The sequence below is a fragment of the Electrona antarctica genome (genome assembly GCF_951216825.1).
Source record: "Electrona antarctica genome assembly, chromosome: 7".
NCBI classification, from domain to species: domain Eukaryota; kingdom Metazoa; phylum Chordata; class Actinopteri; order Myctophiformes; family Myctophidae; genus Electrona; species Electrona antarctica.
The window spans coordinates 18,040,292-18,065,544 of NC_136812.1; the positions used below are offsets into that span (position 1 = coordinate 18,040,292).

General features: G+C 44.7%; 1 protein-coding gene across 1 annotated transcript in view; it reads left to right on the forward strand.

The window, feature by feature from the left end:
* celf5a (cugbp, Elav-like family member 5a) overlaps nt 1-25,253 on the forward strand; it is a gene marked incomplete at both ends in the record, with an annotated part of 342,492 nt that overhangs the window by 251,242 nt on the left and 65,997 nt on the right. Inside the window, 2 exons of the mRNA XM_079506338.1 lie at nt 19,311-19,439; nt 24,470-24,549. Of these exons, the coding sequence (XP_079362464.1) occupies nt 19,311-19,439; nt 24,470-24,549 (209 nt within the window). The remainder of the gene's footprint in view (nt 1-19,310; nt 19,440-24,469; nt 24,550-25,253) is intronic.

Here is a 25,253-nt window from a genome sequence, read left to right on the forward strand (position 1 = left end):
TATTAATGACATAGTAAAATGTTGAAAATGAGTGGATTGCCCCTTTAAGCGTGTCGGTGGATTTTATAAATATGAACCAATGAATAGTATTAACAAGGAATTGGGGTCTAAATAATAACTTCATTGGATGCATTGAAACACAGGTTCTTGTTTTCCATATCCTGAAAAGGAACGGTTTAGAGAACACACAGGGTTTCCACCGAACATGAACTAGTGTCTTCCAAAGCAGGTGCAGTACTTCAGACTAGTCATTGGTCCGACAAACGACAACCTACCTCAAACCCTAACCTAACCATAACCGCAAGCACGGGAGCAGCGCATGTTCAAGCGGTATCCGCATGTCGGACTAATGCTCCGTCAGGATTTACGTGCGGATCCCTCCCAAACTTCCAGCATGCATTTACAACTTGCATTGTTCCTATAGGGTTATATCGTCCAGGACTTGTTTAGTCTGTGAGTAGGCCGGTACCTAGTTGTTATTCCAAACAGATAAAATATGTTATTATATATTAAGTTAGGTCTACTTGGGAAGTCAGGAACGATGCGTTCCCCAGCGGGTTATGCACTACCTGTTGTACTCATCTGTACGTCCATCCGTCTGTGTCCCTTTTATGCCCGTAGGCCAATATGGAGATTTCTGTATCTGTCTGTCTGTTCCTTTTATGGCCATATATACAGTATAGGTTCCGCCCGCTACGCGGACCTCACACCTACAGCATCACACCGCTGATCAATCCAATATGTCTATAGTGTCAGGGGCTTGTCAGATGTCCAGAAGCGCCGAGCCCCTATATGGGCGTGCCAGTATATGATGACATCAGGGATCTCATCTATGGGGTACTCTGACAAAGCCCCCGACATACAGACATATCAGCGGTGCGACTTAGGTGTGACTGTGAGTAGCAGCATCTAGATGTGCCGAACGCCCAAACCTCTAGTTCATTCATTTTGAGTTTATTATTTTGAGACATTTTAAATTAGTACTTTTACTCTTGGTATCCTAAGACTTTACTACTTTTATTTACGTCAAATGTTGAATGCAGGTATTGTACTAGTAACAGTATTTGTACCTCTACCACTTCTACCACTGGTCATTTCTCGTGTGTCTCCACAACTCATTCCTGCCATATGGTCTCTGTCATTCGTTCTCCTCTTCTCTCTCATCTTACCTTGTGATGATCTTGGATGCCTAATGAGTTACCTTCATGCGGTGGTTGCTCTCAAGTAATTACTTTTTTTTTTCTCCCTTCCTTGCACGGAAGGACGAAATTGACTACAGCAAGAGACAACAAACTTCATTACACATTGAGCCAAACAGGGCAGGCATCCCCATCTCCTCTATCTCCCTTTCCTGGCAATAGAGAACCAATATCCTATCACCTCCTAACCTCAAAGCAAATGCAGCAAAGTAAAGCCTGATGTATACTTAACGTCGTACAAAGGTGTATATAAATATAAAGCACGCAGGGCCCTTGCACACAGAGTATGGTGCGATTTCTATATTGTTCAATCTGTTTTTAAACTCCTCTGAAAAAGAAAACGCAGCAATCAAACTAAGATCACCAGACAAAAAATTACGAACATACCGTCGCATCCACTCCTCTGTGGCAATTTCAGAGTAAGTGTGCAAGAGGTCATAGAGAAGCATATGTGTTCCTTTTAACATTTTTGTCATGTGTTGTTGCGTGCAAGATACTGTACACATGTGAAGATACACATCATGCTGAAACAAAAGGCCTGCGATACAAGATAGGAGGAAACACATAGAGAACTGGATAGGAAGGAGAACGCAGGATCAGAATGAAAAGTGTAAGATAGTCCAATATAACCATAAGTCTGTTTTATCTCCCACTCTGACCCAAGGAAAAAAACTGTGAGAGATCGAGACGAGGAATGTGAGATGTGAGCGGAAACACTGACACAGAGAGATAATGAATGAGAAAGTAGTTGGAGGGGTGATAGAGGCAGAAAGTTGAAGTGAACGACAGAGAGAGTGGAGTGCAAGAGTGAACTAGAGAGAGATGAAAAGGAGGAGGGAGGGGGCCTTGAAGGGAGGGAGAGAGAGAGAGCGAGAGAGAGAGAGGCATTGGCCGCAGCCGCAGCTTAAGTGAGAGCGAGAATGTACCAGAATATGGGGCTATATCTCTCGGTAGCTTTGTGTGCTAGAGCAACTGAGCTGGCAGATGACTTTGCTGGCCATGGACAAAAGAGGCTTACAGGCCACCCTGCATGTCAGCTCTCCCCAGCTGGCCCTGAGCGGAGAGGAGAGGAGAGTGTGCCGTGCCGTGTGCGTACGGTCGGACCAACACATACATGGCACCGTGCACTTTAACACTCACCTCCACACAGACAGACCCTGCAGGGGCCGCGCGGAAAGTGGATTCATTTGTGCTCTGAGCACTTTATACACTATAGGCAGCGGTTTGGGTTTGGAGGGGATAGGGGGGTGGGGGGGGGGGGGGGGGTGATGTTCTCCCCTGATCCATATTCATCCACTAATCTCTGATAGTGTTAGCACCCTTCCACACTGTACAGGCACAGTGCAGCTCGGTACAGAGCGCACCTTTTTTACTCCGCCGAAAAACTGCAGTGTTAACAGTTATGAGACGGGAAAGTGCTGTATAAGGGTAAAGTCGCAAATACATAAATAAATACATAAGCCCTAAAGCATGTCACTGATGTATTTTTATATTTTTTTGCCGCTATTTCCATATTATTACCATCGAGTTGATTCACGCCAGCACCGCAGGAAAAAAAAAAGATGCTAAACCCGGAACTTTTCACCTGCACGGGCCCCTGGTTTTGTGGCGTGTCTTTGTGTATGCACGGTGCACACTCTGGTGCTCTGTGGTGCTAATGTGACTGCGGGGGGAGAGCCTCGCGCTGTCACTCACACTGACAGCCAAGCTGTCTTATCTGCTGTCTCTACTGGCAACGGTGCACTTTAACCCATTCAGGCCTGACGTCGAAATACAAAAAACGTTCGCTCTGAAATAATATATATTCAAAGATTTGTGCCGCATTTTTACGATTAAAAAAAAATAGCAGACCTACAAGCTCGTAGCGCGCCGCTCGGTGGCGCGCTATGAGCTTGTAGATCTGCTATTTTTCAATAGCTAAAGTATAACATAATGCTTAGTTAAAACACCAAAAGGGGTTCCCGCCCAGAATGGGTTAATTAGGCTACAAGGTCAATCAGCGCTTACAAAAGATGCGATAATGTAAAAAAGTGTTTAATAATCACTTTAAAAAAAGGCCATATCAGGCCTCGGAGGAGCACAAAACACTTTGTTCTTCAAGTTTGGACTAAATCGACACCTTGTGTTTCTGCCAAGTTGACAACGTTGCATTTAGCCAGTGGTGGAAAAAGTACAATGTAGAAATACAGTACAGTAAAGGTTCTGTATTCGGAATTTCACTTGAGTGAAAGGACACAAGTATCGGCATCAGAACATATACAGGTACAGAACAAGTGCTAAAGAAAATTCTAAATGTCAAACGTCAAGCACAACACATGAGCTTGTATGTGATCTTACAGATCGGCAATTTTTAAATCGATGAACATAAAAAATAGTCAAATAATTGTAGTGGAGATAAAAGTAATAACATTTCCTCTGAGATGCAGTGGAGTTGAAAAATCTAAATACAGTAATACAGTGTCCGCCAGAAAGTAACTCCTTTAATAAATGGAGTTACTTTCTGGCGGATAGCCAGTTAGCACTTTCGCGCAGTATGTTGCAGTTAATGACAAAGTGTTGGGTGACAAGTGTCTCCCTGAGCTGCTGCATGGCACAGTGTTATTTTAACTCCCTGAGCTGCTGCATGGCACAGTGTTATTTTAACTCCCTGAGCTGCTGCATGGCACAGTGTTATTTTAACTCCCTGAGCTGCTGCATGGCACAGTGTTATTTTAACTCCCTGAGCTGCTGCATGGCACAGTGTTATTTTAACTCCCTGAGCTGCTGCATGGCACAGTGTTATTTTAACTCCCGGGCGCTCGTGTGGCGCAGTGGTAAAGTAGCACCAATACTAGGGGAGTCTAGGGGTTGAATCTAGCTTTGTCGAGCATCTATGCGAACACAATCGGCCCGTGTACGGGCCAGGGGAAGCCAGGACGGGAGGGTGATATTTGTCACTACACATACCATAGTTAGCGGACCGTGAGCGACAGCCCCGCCCCCTGCTATTCATTTCAATGGAAGTTGCTCAGTGGAATTTTGAAGCACCCGGAAGAACGCTCTACTTCCGCATTTGGCCTCCACTTTTTGGGGTCAAATACAGAAGTGCAAACGAGCGCTCAATGTTAAACCCCAGCTGCGCAGGGTTTCCTCGTGCTACTGTATATGCACAGGCCCGCCTGCAGTTCCAGCTTTGACCAGTAGGCTCGGCGGCTTCAACGTTGGCCAGCCGGTAGGATACAACATCAACAGACTGAAATGTGTGAGGGGAGGAATCAAGTGGCATAGCGACTAAATAGGGGAGAAAAAGAGGTAAAAAGCAAAATAAAAACAATAAAGGAAATACACGAGTAGAGTACAATTACCTCGAAATTGTACTAACTTCAAGTCCAATATCTGAGTCAAATTAATTAGTTGATTTCCTGACTAAGAGAAAGCGAGAGAGAGAGTGAGAGAGAGAGAGAGAGTGAGAGAGAGAGAGAGAGAGAGAGAGAGAGAGAGAGATAGAGAGGGAGAGAGAGGGAGTAATATGAGGGAGAAAAGAGGGGAAGAGTTGGGGAATGGAGCGAAGAAGAGCTACTGTGCTGTGAAAGGAGGAAGAGGGAAAAAATGAGAGGGAAACGGCGTGTGTAAGAGAGGAGGGGGGGAGGAGGTGGGGGGTTGCTGGGTAGAGGGGGCCGGTCGAAGGGGTGTGCCCAACATTAGCCTCATGAATCAGTGTCAGTGGAGCCATGAGAAAATAATTAAGAAGCAGGCCGAGCGCTGTGTTAAATACTGCCAAAGGTAAAGGGTCCATTCTACTGTACACAAACATATAGAACAGAGGAGCGCCAGTAAATGGGACGGGAGAGAATTGGGAGGGCTGGAAAATCCATATCGTAACGAATGCCAAAATGCCCTTCGGATGGCATTATGAAGGCAGACAATATAAATAGCGCTGCCATATTGTAAATGTTTATATACACAGGCCTGCTACGTATAGACGTTGCGCAGCAGTTTCAGGATTTACGAGCGCCGCTGTAATATGTTGAAGTCGACACAAGGCTGCGAGTAATATTTCACGTTTGTTATCATATTGAGTGTAAATTTGCTGAGACGTATATGGTGGGAGATAAAATATTTTAAGCAATTTCTCCTTCTATTCTTTTCCTCTCCCTGCTCTGAGCCGGGCTGAGCCTAGCTGGGCCGCTGGTGTAGAGGGTGGTGGAAGTTGCCGACGCGGCTTGTGAACACACATACACACACACACACACACACACACACACACACACACACACACACACACACACACACACACACACACACACACACACACACACACACACACACACACACACACACACACACACACACACACACACACACACACACACACACACACACACACACACACACGTTTGTATTGCTATACAGATCTACAAGCTCACAACACGTCCCACTGTGACAGAGGTAATACCCCAACGCGTCACATGGTGACGCGTTGTGAGCTTGTAGATCGGCTATATTTCAGTGCGTGATGATATCTCCTGCACTCAAGTATAAAATAGTGATACCTCTAACCGGGCCAGTCCACACCATGCAACTCCTTACTTGCAACTGCCTTTAGAGATAATGGTTGCAAGTAGTTGCATGGTGTGGAATCATTGGTGTGGATTTAACCCATTTTGGGCGGGAACCCCTTTTGGTGTTAGCGCTATTGAAAAATAGCAGATCTACAAGCTCATAGCGCGCCACCGAGTGGCGCGCTACGAGCTTGTAGGTCTGCTATTTTTGAAAAATCGAAGAACGACTGACATAGAAACATAGCTTTTTCAGAAAACTGTCAGCATGTAGAAGACATTATATAGAATCTGATCTCAGGTCAAAATTGGTTAACACCTAAACCTAACCTCTAAATGCCTAATCCCCAACGCTAACCCCCAACCTGAATCTTTTCAAGCAGCGCACGCTCGCACGCCCGCACGCACACAGAGACACACACTCAAGCGCACGTGCAACACACATCAGAGTGTTTAGGAGCAGGAACAGTCAGGATGAGAGAACCAAGTCAGTAGCCAATAATTGTATGTTCAAGGCTCCCAGCATGCAGGGATGCATCCCAGGTTGCTTCTGAAATTCCCCAGCCGGCAGTGCAAAACACATGGTTCCCATGTATAGAATCAGGGTGTGCGTGCGCGCGCGGCGCGTGCGGCTGCGTGTGCGTGTGCGCGCATATTCAGCTTCACATGTGTGGTGTGCACAGGATATACGTATACACTTAGAAGCGACAATGGACAAGCATGCTTGCATGTGCACGTGTGTGCATGTGCCTGCATGTGCGCACATATGAATGTGTGGGGGCGCGAGTCTTTTAGTCCGTCATACATCATATCCATCCTCATCCCCCCACACCACCACCACCACTATACCAGCGGCACAGAAAGAATTCATGATCACTGCTCTGTAAATCCCCTCTGAGATAGAATCGACGGGGTCGGCGTGGAAGGAAATGTGTATGGTTGGAATGCTAAAGCTCTCTTCCTGTGAGACCGCGCTGCCGTGAGGATGTTGCGGTTTGATGTGATGCTCCCTGGCTTGACGAACGCGCTTGTGATGCAACCGTTATGCCCAACCGATGCCTTCCCTTCCACCCACTGCAGTGTGTATCTGTTTGTTTGCTTGTTTGTTCAGAGTAAGGGCTTGAAAAAGCTCTCGACATATTCCGGTGCCTGCGCGCGTATGCGAATGTGGTGTGTGTGTGTGTGACGTGTGTGTGACGTGTGTGTGTGTGTGTGTGTGTGTGTGTGTGTGTGTGTGTGTGTGTGTGTGTGTGTGTGTGGTGTGTACGCTACACACACTTTATCCACTTGAACCCCAGGATCGATATAAGCCAAACATAGCCGCTTGAAAATCGGCTATTTTTGGGGAAGAGATATTGGTGTACTCTGAAAGATTGGTCCCAAAGTAGGCTATAGAACCAACTCAGGTCCAGTTTACAAAGTGGGTTTAACCACTAAAACCCCAGAACAGAGTCCATCAGGGCTCTATGCTAGTGTACTTTGTTATTGTGGGGAAAGGTGTCACTGAAAATAGCTGATCGCTGGGGTTTAGGCGGTTAAGGCCAAGCAAGAAAGTAACTAAAATTCACATACATATAGTATATTATGTCAATTTGTGTGCGTGTGTGTGTGTGTGTGTGTGCGCGTGCGTGCGTGCGTGCGTGCGTGCGTGCGTGCGTGCGTGCGTGCGAATGGCTGAATGCATGTCGTGAGCGCACACTGTACATGTTCTATACATGTGCTCGGTGCTCACAGATCGGCGGGATGTACCGTCCCGTCCTGTACAGTATGTATGTTGGAAGCAGTGCAGGCTAATCCATCCCAGAGGAGTGCTTTAGTGAGGGATGTGCCTCTGCCACAGCGCTGCTATCAAGGCCCTGCAAGCACTGCTCCATGGCATTTATACTGATGGCTTCTATAGATCCCCGCCGGGCCGCCAATGAGCAGCCTTGACACCCCACATGATGAAACTGTGACATGGAATCAAGCCTGCGTCACCGCGAGGTGGGATGGGGGGGAGGGGGTGTTGCGGGAGGGGGGACGCAGGGTCCCTGTAGCTATACAGTACCACCGCCAAAGGGGGCGGGGGGAGCGCGTGTTGGAATTGAATTACAGACTGAATATATGCATAACATGGTCATGGGCTTTTATAGGCAACCTGGGCTATGCGGCATCAAAATGAGATATGGAATTCATGTAATATTAAAGTGCATTTGGCCGCTCTATAATTTTCTTTTTACACTTTTGGCTCCGAGCGCACGTGTTTTATGGAAGCGTGTTGGTGCCGTGCTTTGGTGTGGAAACTACAATGTAGAGCAATGGGCGGAGGAGGCCTGCTTTTCTGAACTACTGCGTCTGCTCTTTCTCTAGCTGTTTCCAAGCAACATGTGAAGGAAACTATACACTAATAAGCATTCTCATTAGGGTTCCCGTGCATATTAGTAGACATCACAGGCTTCTTGGCTCGTATTATCGTATACCATCAACTGGGTGATGTAGCAGGAGAACTTCATCAAAACAAAGACTGCAGATCTACAAACTCCAAACACGTCAATTCGCGTCGTGCTTCGCGCTTGTGGATCTGCTGCTTTTGACTGACGTTTTAGTATAATCAAGTAGGCCGTTACCTTTCGACAAAACACCAAAAGTTAAAACATGGAGAATGGGATAAGAGGTTTCTGCCCGACAGCGACAAAATACAGCATGTGCGCACACACACACGCACGCACACGCACACGCACACACACACACACACACGCACGCACACACACACACACACACACACACACACACACACACACACACACACACACACACACACACACACACACACACACACACACACACACACACACACACACACACACACACACACACACACACACACACACACACACACACACACACACACACACACACACACACGTACAAGAGTCCTAATTTACTTCACAAGCCCGTAAACAAACTAGTAAACAAACTTACTACTATCATGCTTCTTCCCTAAAGCTGCTGCTAATTTTCTTTCCGTACTGAAGGTGTGTTCTCCGCCGGGAGCTGTGGAGCCTGCTAGCTTGGCTCCCGTCTGAAGTGGCTCCAGCGCTGCGACACAATATGTGGCCCATCCTCGCGCCGGGCGATAACACAGCACATAAAAGACTCATTATTCAGGAGTTAATTTGGCAGGAGCTTTCTCACCCAGTGGCTGCATGTGCCAAACCTCAGAGTCTCCTCCCTCGCCGATCATCGCCTGCCCCCCCCCCCCCCCCCCCCTCCCCGCCCAAAAAAACAGACTCATAATGTACATGCACACACGCACGCACAGACACGCACACACCCACACACGCACACACATACACACACACACACAAGATGTCATGCATACACCTCATTAATTCAAACACAGCCCTAGTTAGATTCTTAGATGTAATACATTCCGCTGGTGAAGCACTGGGGTGTGATCTCATAGGGTTAATTAATTTGATTCCATTCTGCCTGTGTTTTCCTCATGCTTGGACACATGCTGACACTGTTATAATTTGGCATCTTTGCTCAATGGAGGAGTACAATAGGCTCTATGCACAGCAGCCATATTGAAAAGACATTTGGCGGCCTCCTCCTTACTTCCTTCACAGGTGTTACCAATGATGCTAATTAAGTTTGTGTCGCCATTCTGGTCAGACAGATGGATGTTGGCTCACTGGAAACACTGCTAGGTCTTTGAAAGTGGGGTCCAGGGACCGTCATGGTTCCTGGAGGGGGCTCCAAAAATGGCCCCTTAGAGAAGTGTAACTCTATAAGAGACAGTTATGGGGGCCCTTTAAATTAAATTGAGAACCACTGTGCTACAATAAATGGAACAAGTCTTTATTGGAATCATTGGTAACACCTAGGAATTAAGGAAGCGGCCCAGTTTCTTTCAAATATGGCTGCGGGGCATATAGGCCAGTGAAGTAGTAGAAGCATAGTAGTAGCTGATGATAAAGAAGAAGAAGAAGAAGAAGAAGAAGAAGAAGAAGAAGAAGAAGAAGAAGAAGAAGTAGTAGTAGTAGTGAGTCCCAAGTAGTGTTTGATATTCCAGCCACATAATGGCTGTGATTGTCTCTTGTCTTTTGACAGGAAGTACGCTCAGTAGCTCTGGCTCTAATAGCATGGATCCTTCTCCTCACAGCCTCTCTCCGGCTCTTATCTCCTCCCTCCAAATGAGAAAACCTGGATGGCTTTTCAGGGGCCCCGCTTTCTGCCTGGATGCTATCTCATTTGGTTTTAATATATTTATCCATTCATTATTGTTCCCTTTTTTTATCGGCCGGCTAATATTGTTCATAATTTGTCCTTATCTCCGGGCCTGACAGTCAAATTTACACTCCGGCTCAGCGAGGCAGATGGAGAAATGACCCTTCTCCAGTGCACCACCGCCCATCCCTCCCTCCCCCATGCCATCCCTCCATCCCTCTCCTCCTCTCCAAACTCCAATGAAACATGACTGACAGCCCCCTGTATAAGTTGTTGTTATGGCAACCCATACACCCATCTCTCTCTCTCTCTCTCTCTCTCTCTCTCTCTCTCTCTCTCTCGTCCTCCCCACATAACCCTCGCTCCTTCTCTCCATCCATCCTTCAGTCGCACAAAGACGGAGAAAGAGAAATTAGAAAATCAGAAAAGACAGACACATGCAGGGTTGTTCAGTATGCTTTCTCCCTCTCTTCACATCCACCCATCACCCCCCCCCCCCCCCCCTCTATTCCCTGGGCTTATTCTCAACACCTCTGACAGTGATTTACCAACTCCTATATGGCACACCTCTTTCATCCGTCCATCCGTCCGTCCGTCCGCTGCTTATCAAGGCCTGCAGGATTGTGTACAGTGGTGGAAAGTAATTGTCCTGAATCCAAAATTGGCTTGAGTAAAAGTACAGAAGTATTGGTATGAAAATGTACTTAAAGTGCCAAAAGTAGAACCTATACTCATTTTGCAGAATATCCTGTTTCACACATTTCCAAAGTGAGCATTGTAGTTCTACTATTTTCCGAAATGCATAGGGCTGAAGTGATTAATGTATGTTTAGTTATAATAATCCAAATCTACAAAGTGACTAGTAACTAAAGTTTCCAAATAATTTTAGTGGATTAAAAATACAAATGTTGCCTCCGAGATGTAGTGGAGTAGAAGTAAAAGTACAAGTACAGACAATTGGAAATGCTCCAGTAAAGTTAAAAAAAACAAAAAAACTACTTTACTTTAAACCACTGCAGTCAGTCAGTCAGTCAGTCAGTCAGTCAGTCTCTCTCTCTGCCCAGAGGGCCCCAAAAAACACCCCAGCCCGTACCTTTGCTATTCACTGCAAGTCTGCTCTGTCAAAACGCCCAGCAATCCTCAGCGTAATCACTACGCTGTGCTGTAATAGGCCTCTACTATGCAGATGGTTAAAGGGACACTTCACCCTTTTTGCAAAAAAATATAGCCTATGTTAAATTACTTTTAGAAGATTTAGAACACTTTCCTGGGGGTCTTTAGGTGTGTAATATGTGGTTTTAGATATTTTAGATTTTAGCAGTGAGCCCAGTGTCTCTGATGTCATGGACATCACTTTCTTCCTGGACTACATATTGTCTATCCACAAGGAGGATCAGTGCACCAAAGCATTATGGGAATTTTAGTCCAGGAAGGAAGTGAGCCCAGTGTCCATGACATCAGAGACACTGGGCTCACTGCTAAAATCTAAAATATCTTAAACCACACACATTACACACATAAAGACGCCCAGGAAAGTCTTCTAAACGTAATTAACATAATGTCTTTGCAAAAAGGGTGAAGTGTCCCTTTAATGTATGTGCTCTGGCTCTATAGACAGAAAATCCTTGAAACTTCAGGAGACAGCAGCATAATGTAAAGGAACAGAAGAAAGCGCCACACACTCTGTTGGAGAAAGGGAAAAAGAAGTGTTTTGAAGCAGCAGTGTGAATAAAGATTCAGGGTTGTACAGTGCACGTACGGCGTGGGGGGACGGGCGGGGGGTTTGGGGGCAGGGGGGGGGGAACGACACAAAGCAAGCGCCAGAATGTGCAGACCCTCCTGAACGCACTTCACCACACACACACAGTCAGTCAATAATGAGCTCTCACATAATGCAGATGAAAATTCCAGTTTGATTCTTAAACCTCATATCAAAAAGCTTCTATTGATTACAGAGGGTCCAACCGGACCATGGTAACCTTCAGCATGCGTAGCTGAGCAGCACATTGCCGATTCATTATTCTGGACTGTAATTTCCAATGCATTTATTCCAATCAAGCATCTGCTTTGGAGCTCTAGAGTAAATTAAACATGATGGGGAGAAGTTTAGACCGACAAGGAAGTTAACAGTAGAAAGTGTTTAGACTACAAACAGTGGTGGACACGGACAGTAACAAAGTACTTTTGCCCAGATACGATTCCAAGTGATTGTCAGGGTGTCCAAGCCTCACGTAGCCAGCCTTCATCTGCCTTTGCAATGCATCTTGCCCCAGGCAGAAAGTCTGGCCCCTCTCAATTGTGGGAGGACTTCACGGCCAAAATGGTGACGGCCAACCATATTCGTTTGGAACCAGGCTATAACCAACCTGGGCCCAGTATTCAAATATGGGGAGGGACATTGCGAGAAAAAAAAAACACAGAGAGGGACTAATACCCACGCAGTGATATGAAGGTGCGTTCAGACTTGAATGGTTAGAGCGGCGCAATTACATACAAAGTCAATGCAAAGATGAGAATTGCGCGAACGGGCGCGGCGTGACCTGGTGCGGTGCGACCTGGTGCGGCGTGATCTGGTGCAGTACAAACAGGACGAACCGAGGCCAATATGTATTCAGGTCTGAACGCAGCTTTAGTATCACTACGCAAGGCTCCAGGGTGGAGGGCCGATTTTTTTTTAAAACAACATTTATATATATATATATATATATATATATATAATATATACTGTATTGATATATTGATATATACGATGGCTTCCATTTTCTGGAATAGAAAGCCTGCAGTTTCTATTAGCTTGGATTGCCCATCGATGATGTCACTGGTGAACGGATTTATTAACTGTCCACAGCCCTCCTATGAGACAGACTGAGTAGAAAACAATTGTGGCATTTTAGCATGAACATTAGTGAGGACCAATTGTATGAAGATAGGTTGAAAAGTGGTGAAGTGATCCTTTAAGTCAGTTCCCAAAGTGGGGTCCTGGATGGAGTTCCAAGGGGTCCCCAGCTATATGATAGTTAGGAACCAAATGGACCCTTATGGGTCTGTAACACAGATTGTACACTCTCAGAGTTAAATTAACTTTGATTTTACAATATACATTGGGGTCCCAGAGATATAGAAATGCCATTAGATGGGGGTCCGTAGCCTATTGCATATCAAACTGAGGGTCGTTGAAATTAAAAATGGTTGAGAATCACTGCTAGAGCCGTAAAAATGTTCTCTTATTCGGGTCTCTGGCATATCTTTTCAAATGAGGGTCCACGGGCCATTTACTGTACATTTGGGGGTCCTTGCCGTGAAAAAGTGTGGGTACTTTTTTCCACCACTGTCCTTATGCCATATATACTTTGGCTCCAGTTCTAGGGTTGAGTACTTTATCCACAACAGTATAGTCTCTCTATGAATTACGATGGCTCATACATTCAACTTAATGCCAGCATGCCTCTAGTCTAAGACAGCAAGACACTCATTGTCAACAATAAAGCCAACAATAAATGACTGTGTGCCATCACAGTTAGCTTCAATAAACTACTTTACAGGACCTGTAAAATGCTCTCTAAATGGCTGCTATGTGAACAGCAGTACATTTGAAACACACCGATAACTCCTTTGATTTAAAGTGTTCAGTGTTAACCATAGCCTACCTGGGCATGTCAGACTAGACCAGGGGTAGGCAACCCGCTGCTCTACAGCTGCATAGGAGCCTCTCCCGTGGCTCCTAGTTGCTTGGGAAAATAAGTATGAAAAGGAATAAGAGGTTTTCAGTAGGCATAAAGTTATTCTTTAGTTTCATTTTGATATTGCAAAACAATGTTTGCCTATACACCAGATAAAAATAAGAAAGGATTTAAATGAAGGAAAATAAAGAATGTATTAATGCTAAGACATCTTTGTTTGTTTTCACCAACAATGCTGCTGGCTTACTGGTATACTTGATTTGCTTTGAGAAATTAGCAAACAATAAAAAACAAATGCAATATTGAAAGACCAGAAAAATCACAAATAATTAAAGTTTGCTTTATTAGGCAAATATTTTGCGGCTCCAGATAGAATTGTAATTGTAATTTGTAATTTGGGGCCAAAAATAGCTCTTTTGATAATAAAGGTTGCCTACCCCCGTACTAGACAAACATTCAGTGAAAATAGCAGATCAAGCTCACATCTGGAGAACGTACGTTTTTGGTGAGGAACAACAGGAGTACTATTGGATAACCGTAAATGCGGGTAAATAGGGTGAAAATAACAGATCTATGTTGTGTGAGGTTGTAGGTCAAACATACTTAGTGAGAAAGGACGGTTGTCCTCACACTGAATATCCTCTCCCAGGAAACCTTTATTGAAACCGTTTGTTACTCTTACTAGCAGATATGTGTGCTTCCCTTTGGACCCTATCTCAAACATACTTAGTGTACAGGGGAAAAAGAGGGAGCCTACTCACCACTTAAACCCTCTATTCTCAGTAAAACAGACCTGAGTTGCAATTGTACGGACTGCTTTTTTCCCCGTCTATACCAAATCTCTTTGCCAGAAATAGCCAATCTAAGCAGCTTGTAGATTGGATATTTCTGGCTAATGTTGTCCGCCACCCCCCCAGACTCCATGGGGACTCTGGTCTTCCTAATCTAAGTCTAAGGTTTATACAGTATGTATACTGACTACTACTCAAGCTGTGTAGTTGTTGTAGCTTTGGATGTAACTTTGTATCTTCATCACGCAGGCGACCATTGAAAAAGGAACGGTACAGCCTGTATCTTTGTATCTGCCAGTGTGAATGCGGCATAATGTACTTATAGTACAGTAAGTACATTACACCCTCCCTGGGTTTTTTCTTGTGCGCTACAGTATAGCGGGGCAGTACAGTATACGCTCTCTAACCCCCGACCCCCTGCTGTGAGGCAGCACTAATCCACCGGGCACAGGCTACATTAAAGAGCCAGTCGATATACTTACTGTATAGCTGTAAAAAGTCTGTTAACAGTGGGACACGCGTCTCATCGTGTTTAAATAGAAAGCCCGGGCAGCACAGCACACTTCCTCTCTCTGCTGCTGAATGATTTAACAAGAGAGAGTCTGCAAGAGTTCCATCATCAATTGGGACTTTCCCCTAAAGTGGTAACTAATTTATAAGCGCATTACAAGGGCGGCGTGCGTGCATGGTTTGTCGGAGAGCGCGTGCGCACTGTGCGTGTTGTGATGTGTGGTGCATATGCGTGCGTGTGTGCGTGCGTGCGTGCGTGCGTGCGTGCGTGTGCGTTTATGCTGTTGTGAAAATGTAGTTTGTTTCACTCTCTCTCTCTACCTCCCTCCCTCTCTCTCTCTATCCGCCCCTCCCCTTTCCCCCATCACCATAATTGCGTGTGTACATGTGTTGTTTATACGTGTGTGTGTATGGGTGGGTGGCGGGGTGCACGCAGTGCTGTAGATAAACAAGATAATGTTCCCGTCGCTGATGAACACAAGAGCTGAATTCCCAAGGTGCCATTTTAGACGCAGAGCTGGCGAGGCAGAGTCCTCCTCTATCCCATTAAGACCTGCCATGAGGCCCATTCCACCAAGGCCTTCTAAAGCACGAGTTCTCACACTTTCAAGATAAAACATAAATAAATAGCAGATGTATAAGCTCGCAGCGCTGTGTGCATAACTGACGTTTTGGAATAGCCAATGCAAAGATCTACAATGACACTGATGCCTTCCCCGGTTTGAATGGGCTATGGTCGGTGGAACAGATCTTCTACAGTACATGATCTGTTTTCATGCATTGTTAGCTTGTTTTCCATGCCCCTCTCTCTCTCTCTCTCTCTCTCTCTCTCTCTCTCTGTGCAGTGAAAAGAGCTCACAGTTCATTTTTAAATTGATCATTTGAATGTTTTATTTAACGAGTATTCAACCCATGCTTGGTGCACTGTTGAGATTAAACAAATCTTTTTTCATATGGCCAAGACAGACGTACATGAGCATAATTAAGAACACTGTTAACAAGCAGAAAACACAAAAAAGAGACCAGATTTAAACAATTCAATTTAATTCTGTTTTGTAACGAGACAAATTAAAAACATCAACATGTTAAGGAATCTGGCATTGTTTTTAATTTAAAAAGCATTTAGGAACATCTATTCATTTATAGTTAGAAAATGCCACGTGTTCCATGCTGAGGGTACAGAACACACAAGTCCCTTTTTCCAATTTCCATACTGGCATTTGGGACAGAATTTAAATAAGTCTGCGTCTAATTGTAAATATGACATTCCTGCCGCCCGCTGGATGTACAGTATATAAGGCCAGGGTTCAGATGATCTCATTTTATAGATGAAAACACCAGCACCTAAAATGCCACGCCGAGATGGAACAACATGGCTCACCAACTTAAGGGGCTTCTTTTGTAGCCCACCATAAACCAATATTACAGAAGAATTTGATATATAGTGGCCAATTCGTGATATGCCGGGTAGTGCAATAAAAATTATTCCATTCAGCTGGTGGTGATTTCCCAGTGAGCAATCTATCAGCGCGGTGGGGGGACGGGGGGACGGGAGGGGGCGACGGTTACAGTATCGTATTTTAAAGATGTGCCACATGAGGTCTGTTCACGCTGTGATCGTCACACTGCAGCTCATATCAAATTGATATAGGTCAACCGCATACATTAATCCATAGGCTGTCACACTCCCATCACGCACGGGACCAGGAAGCACTGGAGGAACCACTGCAGAGTTATGAGGGCCATATAGCGGCGAGGCGAAAGGTGACTGTCTCTATGGGGGGGGTGGGTGGTGGAGGGGCAACGTGACTCTGTGTGTGGGGGTGTGTGTGTGCGTGCGTGCGCACACACGTGCGTATAGCCTACTTGTGTGTATGGGGTGGGGTGACGTGGTCTATGGGCATTACAGTATGATCTGTGAAGAACCAAATCCAGGGCTCTACCCCCTCCCCCGCCCATGACGCAGGCTCGCAAATTTACATTCCCCCCTCCGGCAAAAAGGAAGGACCGTCTTGGCCTTTTATTTTCCAGTTCACGGCTTCCCCTTCTTTCTTTTTTTTTTTGCAGATAAATGCTCTCCAATCCACCCTGACAGTTGTCACATTGCATCACTTCCATTTTGATACATAGCCTCTGATCCTGCCACTTGCAATAAGGAGGCCACACCAGGGACGCCCCCTCCCTAGACAGCACTCTGACACGGGCGATTATTTTAAAGGTGCATCAGTGGGGGCGGTGCGGACACGCTCGTTCCAGTACCCTACCCACGCCCCGCCGCACGAGGCAGCGCGGGTACAGCTGCTATAGGAGCGACTATAGCGACTGGGTCAGGGGGGGTGCCGGTATGGGCTAACGTCTGGGTCACGGGCACAGCGACGGCACGACACTCCCAGTAGTACGCGGTAGTCATCATGGGAACACAGTTCAACCCTGACACCGTGCATTACCTCCGGCGGAGAGTGATGACGCCGCTCAGAGCAGCAGCATTGCCTGCTATTCGTTATAATCAGTAACTCTGAGAGAGTGCAAGTGGAACCATGTGGCTCTCAGAGTTAAATGACCATCAGGATGTTACAATTGAGTCTTATCTTTGATTCTGTCTCTCTCTCTCTCTGTCTCTCTTGGCTTCACGAGGTCAGAGTTGGAGGAACAGTCTGTACGAACAGGGAATGTTTCAGTGGTGTTGCGTTGGCCGGCAGAGACACAGGCGCGCCATGGCATTAATCATACAAGGCCGAGGTACATCAGTAAACACGGCGTGTCAGGTCAAGGTACGGAGCAGATCCCACAGCGTTTAACAGGGCTCGATAGGATACAGCGGACCTATTGAAACGGCAGCGTTATTCATGGCATGTCTCGCAGCCTTTCGCTGCACACTGGAGAGACAGGCCATTGTTCAGCCGGAGAGCCCCCCCTGAAATATTTCTCCAGCTACATGAAAAATACTGGATCAGCAGCAATTAGCTGTGAACGAGAGAGATAAAGAGAGAGGGAGCGATGGGGACGTGAAGAGCTGGAAAAAGCTGAAGACTATAGAAACAGAGAGAGAGAGAGAGAGAGAGAGAGAGAGAGGGGGAGGGAGAGAGAGAGAGAGAGAGAGAGAGAGAGAGAGAGAGAGAGAGAGAGAGAGAGAGAGAGAGAGAAAGAGAGAGAGAGGGACAAAAGATGGTGAAGAACAGGCGAGAGATGCCTCAAGCTCCGGCTGTTTCTAAACCAGGACGTTTCTCCTCATTGGGTCTGCGCACACGTGTGTTAGTGTGCACACGTGTGTTAGTGTGTGTGCGTGTGCGTGTGCGCGCGTGTGTGTGTGTGTGTGTGTGTGTGTGTGTGTGTGGCTGCTTCATCAGTCCCTCCCCCATCCCGCCGTGCTCGTCTCTTCCCTCAGGGCCAGGAGCCCCTGACCACTAACTTGCCCCCATAAGCAGCGTCCGTATGGGAGCAAATCCAATTATACTACAGATTAAAATGATCAGTCTTGGCAAAGAGACAATACAATGTGATGATGCAAGGCGAGCTCAACCCGGGATCAAATGAGCAGGACCAAATATAGTGTGAGAGAGGGAGCGAGTGAGAGAGAGAGAGAGAGAGACAGAGACGAGTGCGCTGTGTTAGTGTGTTCATGTACTGGCTTAATAATGTACAGAGTTCATAGGTCAGAGTTATAAAATACAATATATAAAGCTGTAATCTATAACTTTGATGTCCTACCTTAGATTGTAACCCGGGTCATCCCACTGGAGAGAGAGCACATTTTCTACTAATCCCTGTTTGGCATATATAGTATTGCGGATATACAGTATGAGCTTCAGGCAGTACTGCTTGTCAATCCTTCAATAGGCGTCCCACCTGATACCAGGGTCTAGATGTCTCAATGGAAGAGTAGCGTATATACCTGTATATATAATTCGTTTTTTAAGATGTATTTTGTATGGCTTTATTGATAGTACAGTAGGTAGAGGAAACAGGGAGAGAGAGAGATGGGGAGTGACACGCAGCAAAGGTCCGTCAGGATCGGGACTCGAACCCACAACGCGGGTCAACGAGAGGCTACATTGGAGCCTATAGGTGCCCGGACCGCTGGCCTGAGAGCCTTTTGTCAAGGTTTTAAAGAAAAAAATACCATGAAATTGTACATATATATTTTTTTATATATGTATATATATGTGTCATAATATCATTAACATTGTAGTGTTTTCCCAATTATTTGGGGGCACACTTGCACTACCCTCACGGACCACCAGCGGGCCCCGCAACCCACATGTTGAGAATCACTGCTCTACCATAATACTTTTGGTCTGATTGTTTTACAATAATGTTTAATGTATTAAAACTAAAGGCCTGAATTGCAGTGTTGACCTCTTTTGTTGCTGTTTGTTCCAGAAGACAGGAAGCTGTTCGTGGGGATGCTGAACAAACAACAGACAGAGGAGGATGTCTACCGCCTCTTTGAGCCCTATGGAGTCATCGAGGAGTGCACGGTCCTAAGAGGTCCTGATGGAAACAGCAAAGGTAAGAACTAGGAACCATAGTGTCCAATGATGCAAAAATAATGGAGCAGTGAGACCACTGTACAATAGCCTCGGAGTCTCAGAAACATACACAACATCCCTATCTTATAGAGCGTCGCAGTCCCGCCCCCTACCAGGGCCCAGGAAATGATTCTCCGTTCATTTTCCTCATAGACTTTTCAAAAAGTATTTATTTAAAGACCTTTTAAGCCTCGTACAAAGCCAACTCTTGTCGTGACAAATCATGACAACAAACTTTATCATTTTTTGGGCCGAACAAAGAATTAGAAAGAAGAAAAAAACGGCAGGTTACAACACTTTTTTTGTAGTTTTTCTTCTTTGTAATTATTTGTTTGGTCCAAAATATTGTGTTTATTGTCAAGATTTGTCACGACTCGAGTTGGCTTTGTCCGCGGCGTAACCGTCTTTAAATAAATACTTTGTGAAATGTCTATGGGAAAAATGCATAGGGAATCATTCGGCATGACAGGGGGCGGGACTGCAACGCTCTATTGTTCCCAAAAGAATATTCTTGGAATCTGGACGCAGGTCATTCTACTACAAAGCTCCATCTGACTGGAACAATCTTCCGCTTTCACTCAGATCAAGATAGATACAGTAGATAGATAGATAGACGTAGACAGACAGGCCCCTTTTCCTTTTCCACCGGTTGGTTCCCAATGGGAACCGGTTCAGTTCTTTTTGGTTCTTAGTCCATGAGCCAGAGCTCCAAAATTGGAACGTTAATTATGAATTGAGTGTGCAAAACCATACCTATATTAGATTGTTATCACCATGAAACTTCCCCAGTTGAGTACTTACACGAAGACAATGATTTATTGTATTACAAATTTTACATTTTTAAATATGCAAATGAGGCATTATGTAGGAAAATATGCAAAATAATCGAAAATATGAAAAAGCTACTACTGTGGAAGGGTTATCGTGTATTAATTTACTTGTATTGATCCTATAAACAATTTAATATAGGTCTAGTTCTTCCCACCAATTTTGGAACTGAACCGGAACCAACCGGTGGAAAGGGGGGTCACAGAGACAGACAGACAGACAGACAGACAGACAGACAGACAGACAGACAGACAGACAGACAGACAGACAGACAGACAGACAGACAGACAGACAGACAGATCGATCGAGGGGAAATTCTGATGATCCCACAGCTCATACAGGCATACAATAAGGTTAAAAATACAGCACAAAATGGGGGGGGGGGGGCACGGGTTAAAAATAAAGAAAATATATTAAAAATATATTATGAAAAGCATAAAAATTAATTTAAAAGGGTTTGGACTTGCAATGTAAAACACAAGTCACTTCCTGACTTACCTACGTAATTGGTGACGTATGGAAATACGAGTCAAATAGGACCATGCATGGTCAGACTGCGAGCAAAGTGAGAAAAATGGTCCGCTGAACAGAGCAAATCAGTCTGGATTCCACGCTAATTGTACACGATGCAAAAAAAACATAATTGTCATGCCTTAAAACAGCGATGTTTTTACAATGTTTTTACAATGTACAATAGCTTCTCTGTATTGGAAAGAAATTGGGCCTATTCCTTATTTCTGTCATAGGTGTTACCAGTGATGGTTAATTAAGGTTGTGTTCCATTCTGGTCAAACACAGTCAGGATGCTGATGTTGGCTCACTGGAAAGACTCTGCTACGCCAGTGGGTCTCAAATTGGGGTCCAGGGACCCTCGTTGTTCCTCGAGGGGGTTCCAAATGGACCCTTAGGGGTGTGTAGCCTACTGTAACTCTGGGAGTGAACAAATGGAACCAAATGGACCCGTAAGGTCCTGCTTCCAGGAGATTGTCCCCCTGTAGAGACTGACTTGTGGATGTGGCATTCATTCCCAGTCCCATTGAAAGAGAGAATAATGACACACTTTGTTCTCGCCACGACTACATGGTTCAGCTATCACACATGCTTCATCAACACCAATTAGGCTTCAACGTTGGAACTACACACAGCAGTGTTTGGAATTGGAACTACTGGTTGCCCGATGGCAAGCATTACTTCCACATTCTTCTTGTTCTTGTTATCTCTCAGCACACTGAAACTAATTCCAAGATGGTTTTGGCAATAAATGAATGAATATTGAATACTATATGAATATTCTTCCGTTTTACAATGGAATTCTATGGGAGTGTTGTAACTCTCTCGATGTGTGCATGTGCGCATTCCTGATGTCTGTGTGTGTCCGTAATATTTCTAATATTCCAATCTAACTGGCCAAACAAACATTGTTCCTCTTCCCCTTTATATACAGTTGGAGGCCATCGATATTGTCCTTTTCTTTTTGCTGAGGTTTGCGTGATCTGCGCAAAAGGACAGTTAACCCATTTTGGGCGGGAACCCCTTTTGGTGTTTTAAACATTATGTTATAATTTAGCTATTGAAAAATAGCAGATCTACAAGCTCATAGCGCGCCACCGAGTGGCGCGCTACGAGCTTGTAGGTCTGCTATTTTTTTTAAATCGTGAAAATTTAGAAGGATTCTTTCAGGATTTAGAAGGATTTTTTGAGGTCAGGCCTAAATGGGTCAAATGATAAGGGACAATATCGGTGGCACCCAACTGTACAAAGCCACATAGAATCAATAGGCACACTGGTCGAAAATAAAATGCAGATGTAAAGTGCAATAAAGGTCAGTGTCCTTATGGTGGATTGTCCCTTTTCATTAGGCCCAGCTTTTAGGTCCGTCAGCACCAGCTGTAGCAGTGCCACTGCTCCGTGTCAAACTTGCCAACCCATCAATTGCTCTGCCGATAAACATTAACGCTTAGTGCCCTCAAACTAAAGGCCAGAAACTTCAAATAGCAAGATAGACTATTTACAGCTGCGTGCACCACATAAATACTAATGAGGCTATTTTGTGGATATAATTACAAAGTCAAAGAGTCGTCAATAACATGTTGTAGTATTTACAGTATGTGACTGAATGCCATTGGGCATCGTGCCATTCGTATTCACTTATTTCAGAAGTACAAGATATTTTTCTTATGAACACATGGCTACTTCTGACCTTACAATAAAATCTGTGTGTCCATTTAATGGTAACTCTCAGTGTTTCTACATTCTTAGAGTTAAAGGACCACTTCACCACTTTTCAACTTCTCTTCCTATAATTGGTCCTAACTAATGTTCATGATAAAATACCACCATTTTTTCCTACTCAGTCTGTGTCTCATAGGAAGGCTGTGGGCATTTCAGAAACCCGTCCACCAGTGACATCATCGATGGTGAATCCAAGCTAATAGAAACGGCAAGCTTTCTTTTCCTGAAAAGTTGCAATGCAAAAGTTGAAGCCATCGTTCTCACTTCTCACGATAATAAAAATCTAAATATATTTTAAAACAAATCTTGTTTAAAAAAGAATCTGCCTAATGATGATGTCACTGGTGGACGGGTGTCCGAACTGCCCAAAGCCCTCCTATGAGACACAGACTGAGTAGGAAAAAATAGTGGTGTTTTATCATGAACATTAGTGAGGACCAATTATATGAAGAGATGTTGAAAAGTGAAGTGGTCCTTTAAATAAATGTGAGGATTGTACTGGAACAGGGACACTGCAGTGCCCTGGTCTGCAGGGCTTTTCTTCTTTTTCCTTTTTTCTTCCCCCCCTACTTTTTTAGACAGCCAAAAACTTTGAGACATCAATTCCCCCTGACAAGCAGCAAAGAGCAAAGGGAACAGTGGTTTCTCACATCTCTCAAACCCATTCACCAGCGCAGGGCTTATTGTGGAATTATATCTGTGGGGGCTTGAAGCTGGAGCGATCTGACTCTGCAGTGGTTTTTGGAGTAAGAGAGGGAAAGATGGACGTCAAAACAATTCCAGCGCTCCCTGCTGAGAGAATGGGTGTAGCAGCTAAAAGGCAGTTGAATAGAATTTCTCTCTGCTGCTGCAGCAGCTCCAGCAAGATTTGTGTGTGCTCTCTTAGGTCTGATTTATACATCTGAGTGTCGCGCACTGGAAATAGCCGATCTGCAAGCTCTAAACGCACCGCAGCACAGCGAGTCCTGAGCTTGTACATCGGCTATTTTTGACACGCAACTACTGTAAGTATAACTGAGGCTTAAGTCTAAATCAGTACTCTATTCTGCTCTCTAGGTTGAACCGCTCAAAATATTGGACTGCAAATGACACATCCTGTCCATTAGTGTTTTCTAATGCAGTTTTAAAACAATATTTTATTGTATTTTTTACTTCAGTACAACTCCCAATTTCCCCATTTTAGCTTGCTGACTTCAAAATGTTGCTTGGGAAAACTGCAAGAGAACTTGCTAGAATATGATGCTATGGATGAATCATTAAGATTGTTACAAAGAAATGGAGTGAAAGAGAAAGAGTTGCAATCAGTGCCTCCTGAGAAATCTGGATTCTTACAAGGAAGTGACAATAATCAATGCCTCACCAGAAACCAAAACAAAGTATAGGCCTACAATTTAATATTCAAAACTGTTTTACTACTTTACTACTTTACTACTACAAAATGAAGCAAATTTGATGTTGAAGCTCAAACATCTTGGAAGGTCACATTTATGCAGCCGACTGTTCAGCATCATTTGAAACGATCCTATAGCTAGAGGGTTTAATGATATTAAAACTTTGACTCTGGACCTTATGAATTTGAGGAATACATTAATTTCCCAAATTAAATATGTGTGTTATTGCCACGTAGGTCTTGAAGCGAGGGGTAGTCCTCTTTAACATATTGTGAATTTAGCAAGGTTAGCTAATATTTAATATGCACAGACAGGCATGTGGCACTAAATAGCGTGCTTTTCTGCTTCATCAGTGAAATCTGTTGCCTGCAGCCCCTGCCTGCCTGTCTGCCTGCCTGCTGCCTAGAGTGGGGCAGCCTGCTGTGCAAAGGGAGTCTCCCAGTGCTTCCCTACAATGTTTTGACGTGCTTCCCTTTTTTAATAAAGGCACAATTTCTGTCCCTTTTTTGCTTGTGCACCGACAATAATTATTCTTCAATGTGTGTATTGTCTCTTTCAGGCTGTGCCTTTGTAAAGTTCTCCACACACACCGAAGCCCAGTCTGCAATCAGTGCCCTCCACGGCAGTCAGACCATGCCCGTGAGTACATCTCCCATGCTCGTACGTACACACCTGCACAGCAACACACACACACACACACACACACACACACACACACACACACACACACAGTACACAGTACACACACACACAAAGTACACACACACAAAGTACAAAGTACACACACAAAGTACACACACAAAGTACACACACAAAGTACACACCCACAAAGTACACCCAAATTAACAGAGGCGTGTGGAGAAAAAAAAATGAAAATGGACCATTATGCCCTCAAAATCAGTTAATTGGCAGAAAAGGGATTAATTTGATAACACATGACATGGTCCTGATATGTCAGTCCACGCTTTTCCACTTGTGTGCCAGAGGAACTGCAGTTTGCAATGGGAAAGAGAAAAGACAAAGGCAAGACATCCTCACACAAAAGAAGAAGTATTAAGAAAAACAGAAAAGGTGCCGAAATCATGGCACTAAAGGCCTATTCATACTCCAGTTTTAGGTGATAAGGTGACCACCGAAATGGTGGTTAGGTAAAAACAGAGAGATGTGTTTGGGTGAGCAGTGAAGCACTTACCACCACGGTGGGACGTCATGTTGTCGTTTTCGGCGGTCACCTTATCACCTAAATAAGTAGTAGTATGAATAGGCCTTGAGGCTTTAACATGTAGTCATATAAGAGTTGATCATGCCAAAGCCAAAGGTTGTTTTAAAGAATAGCACTGAAT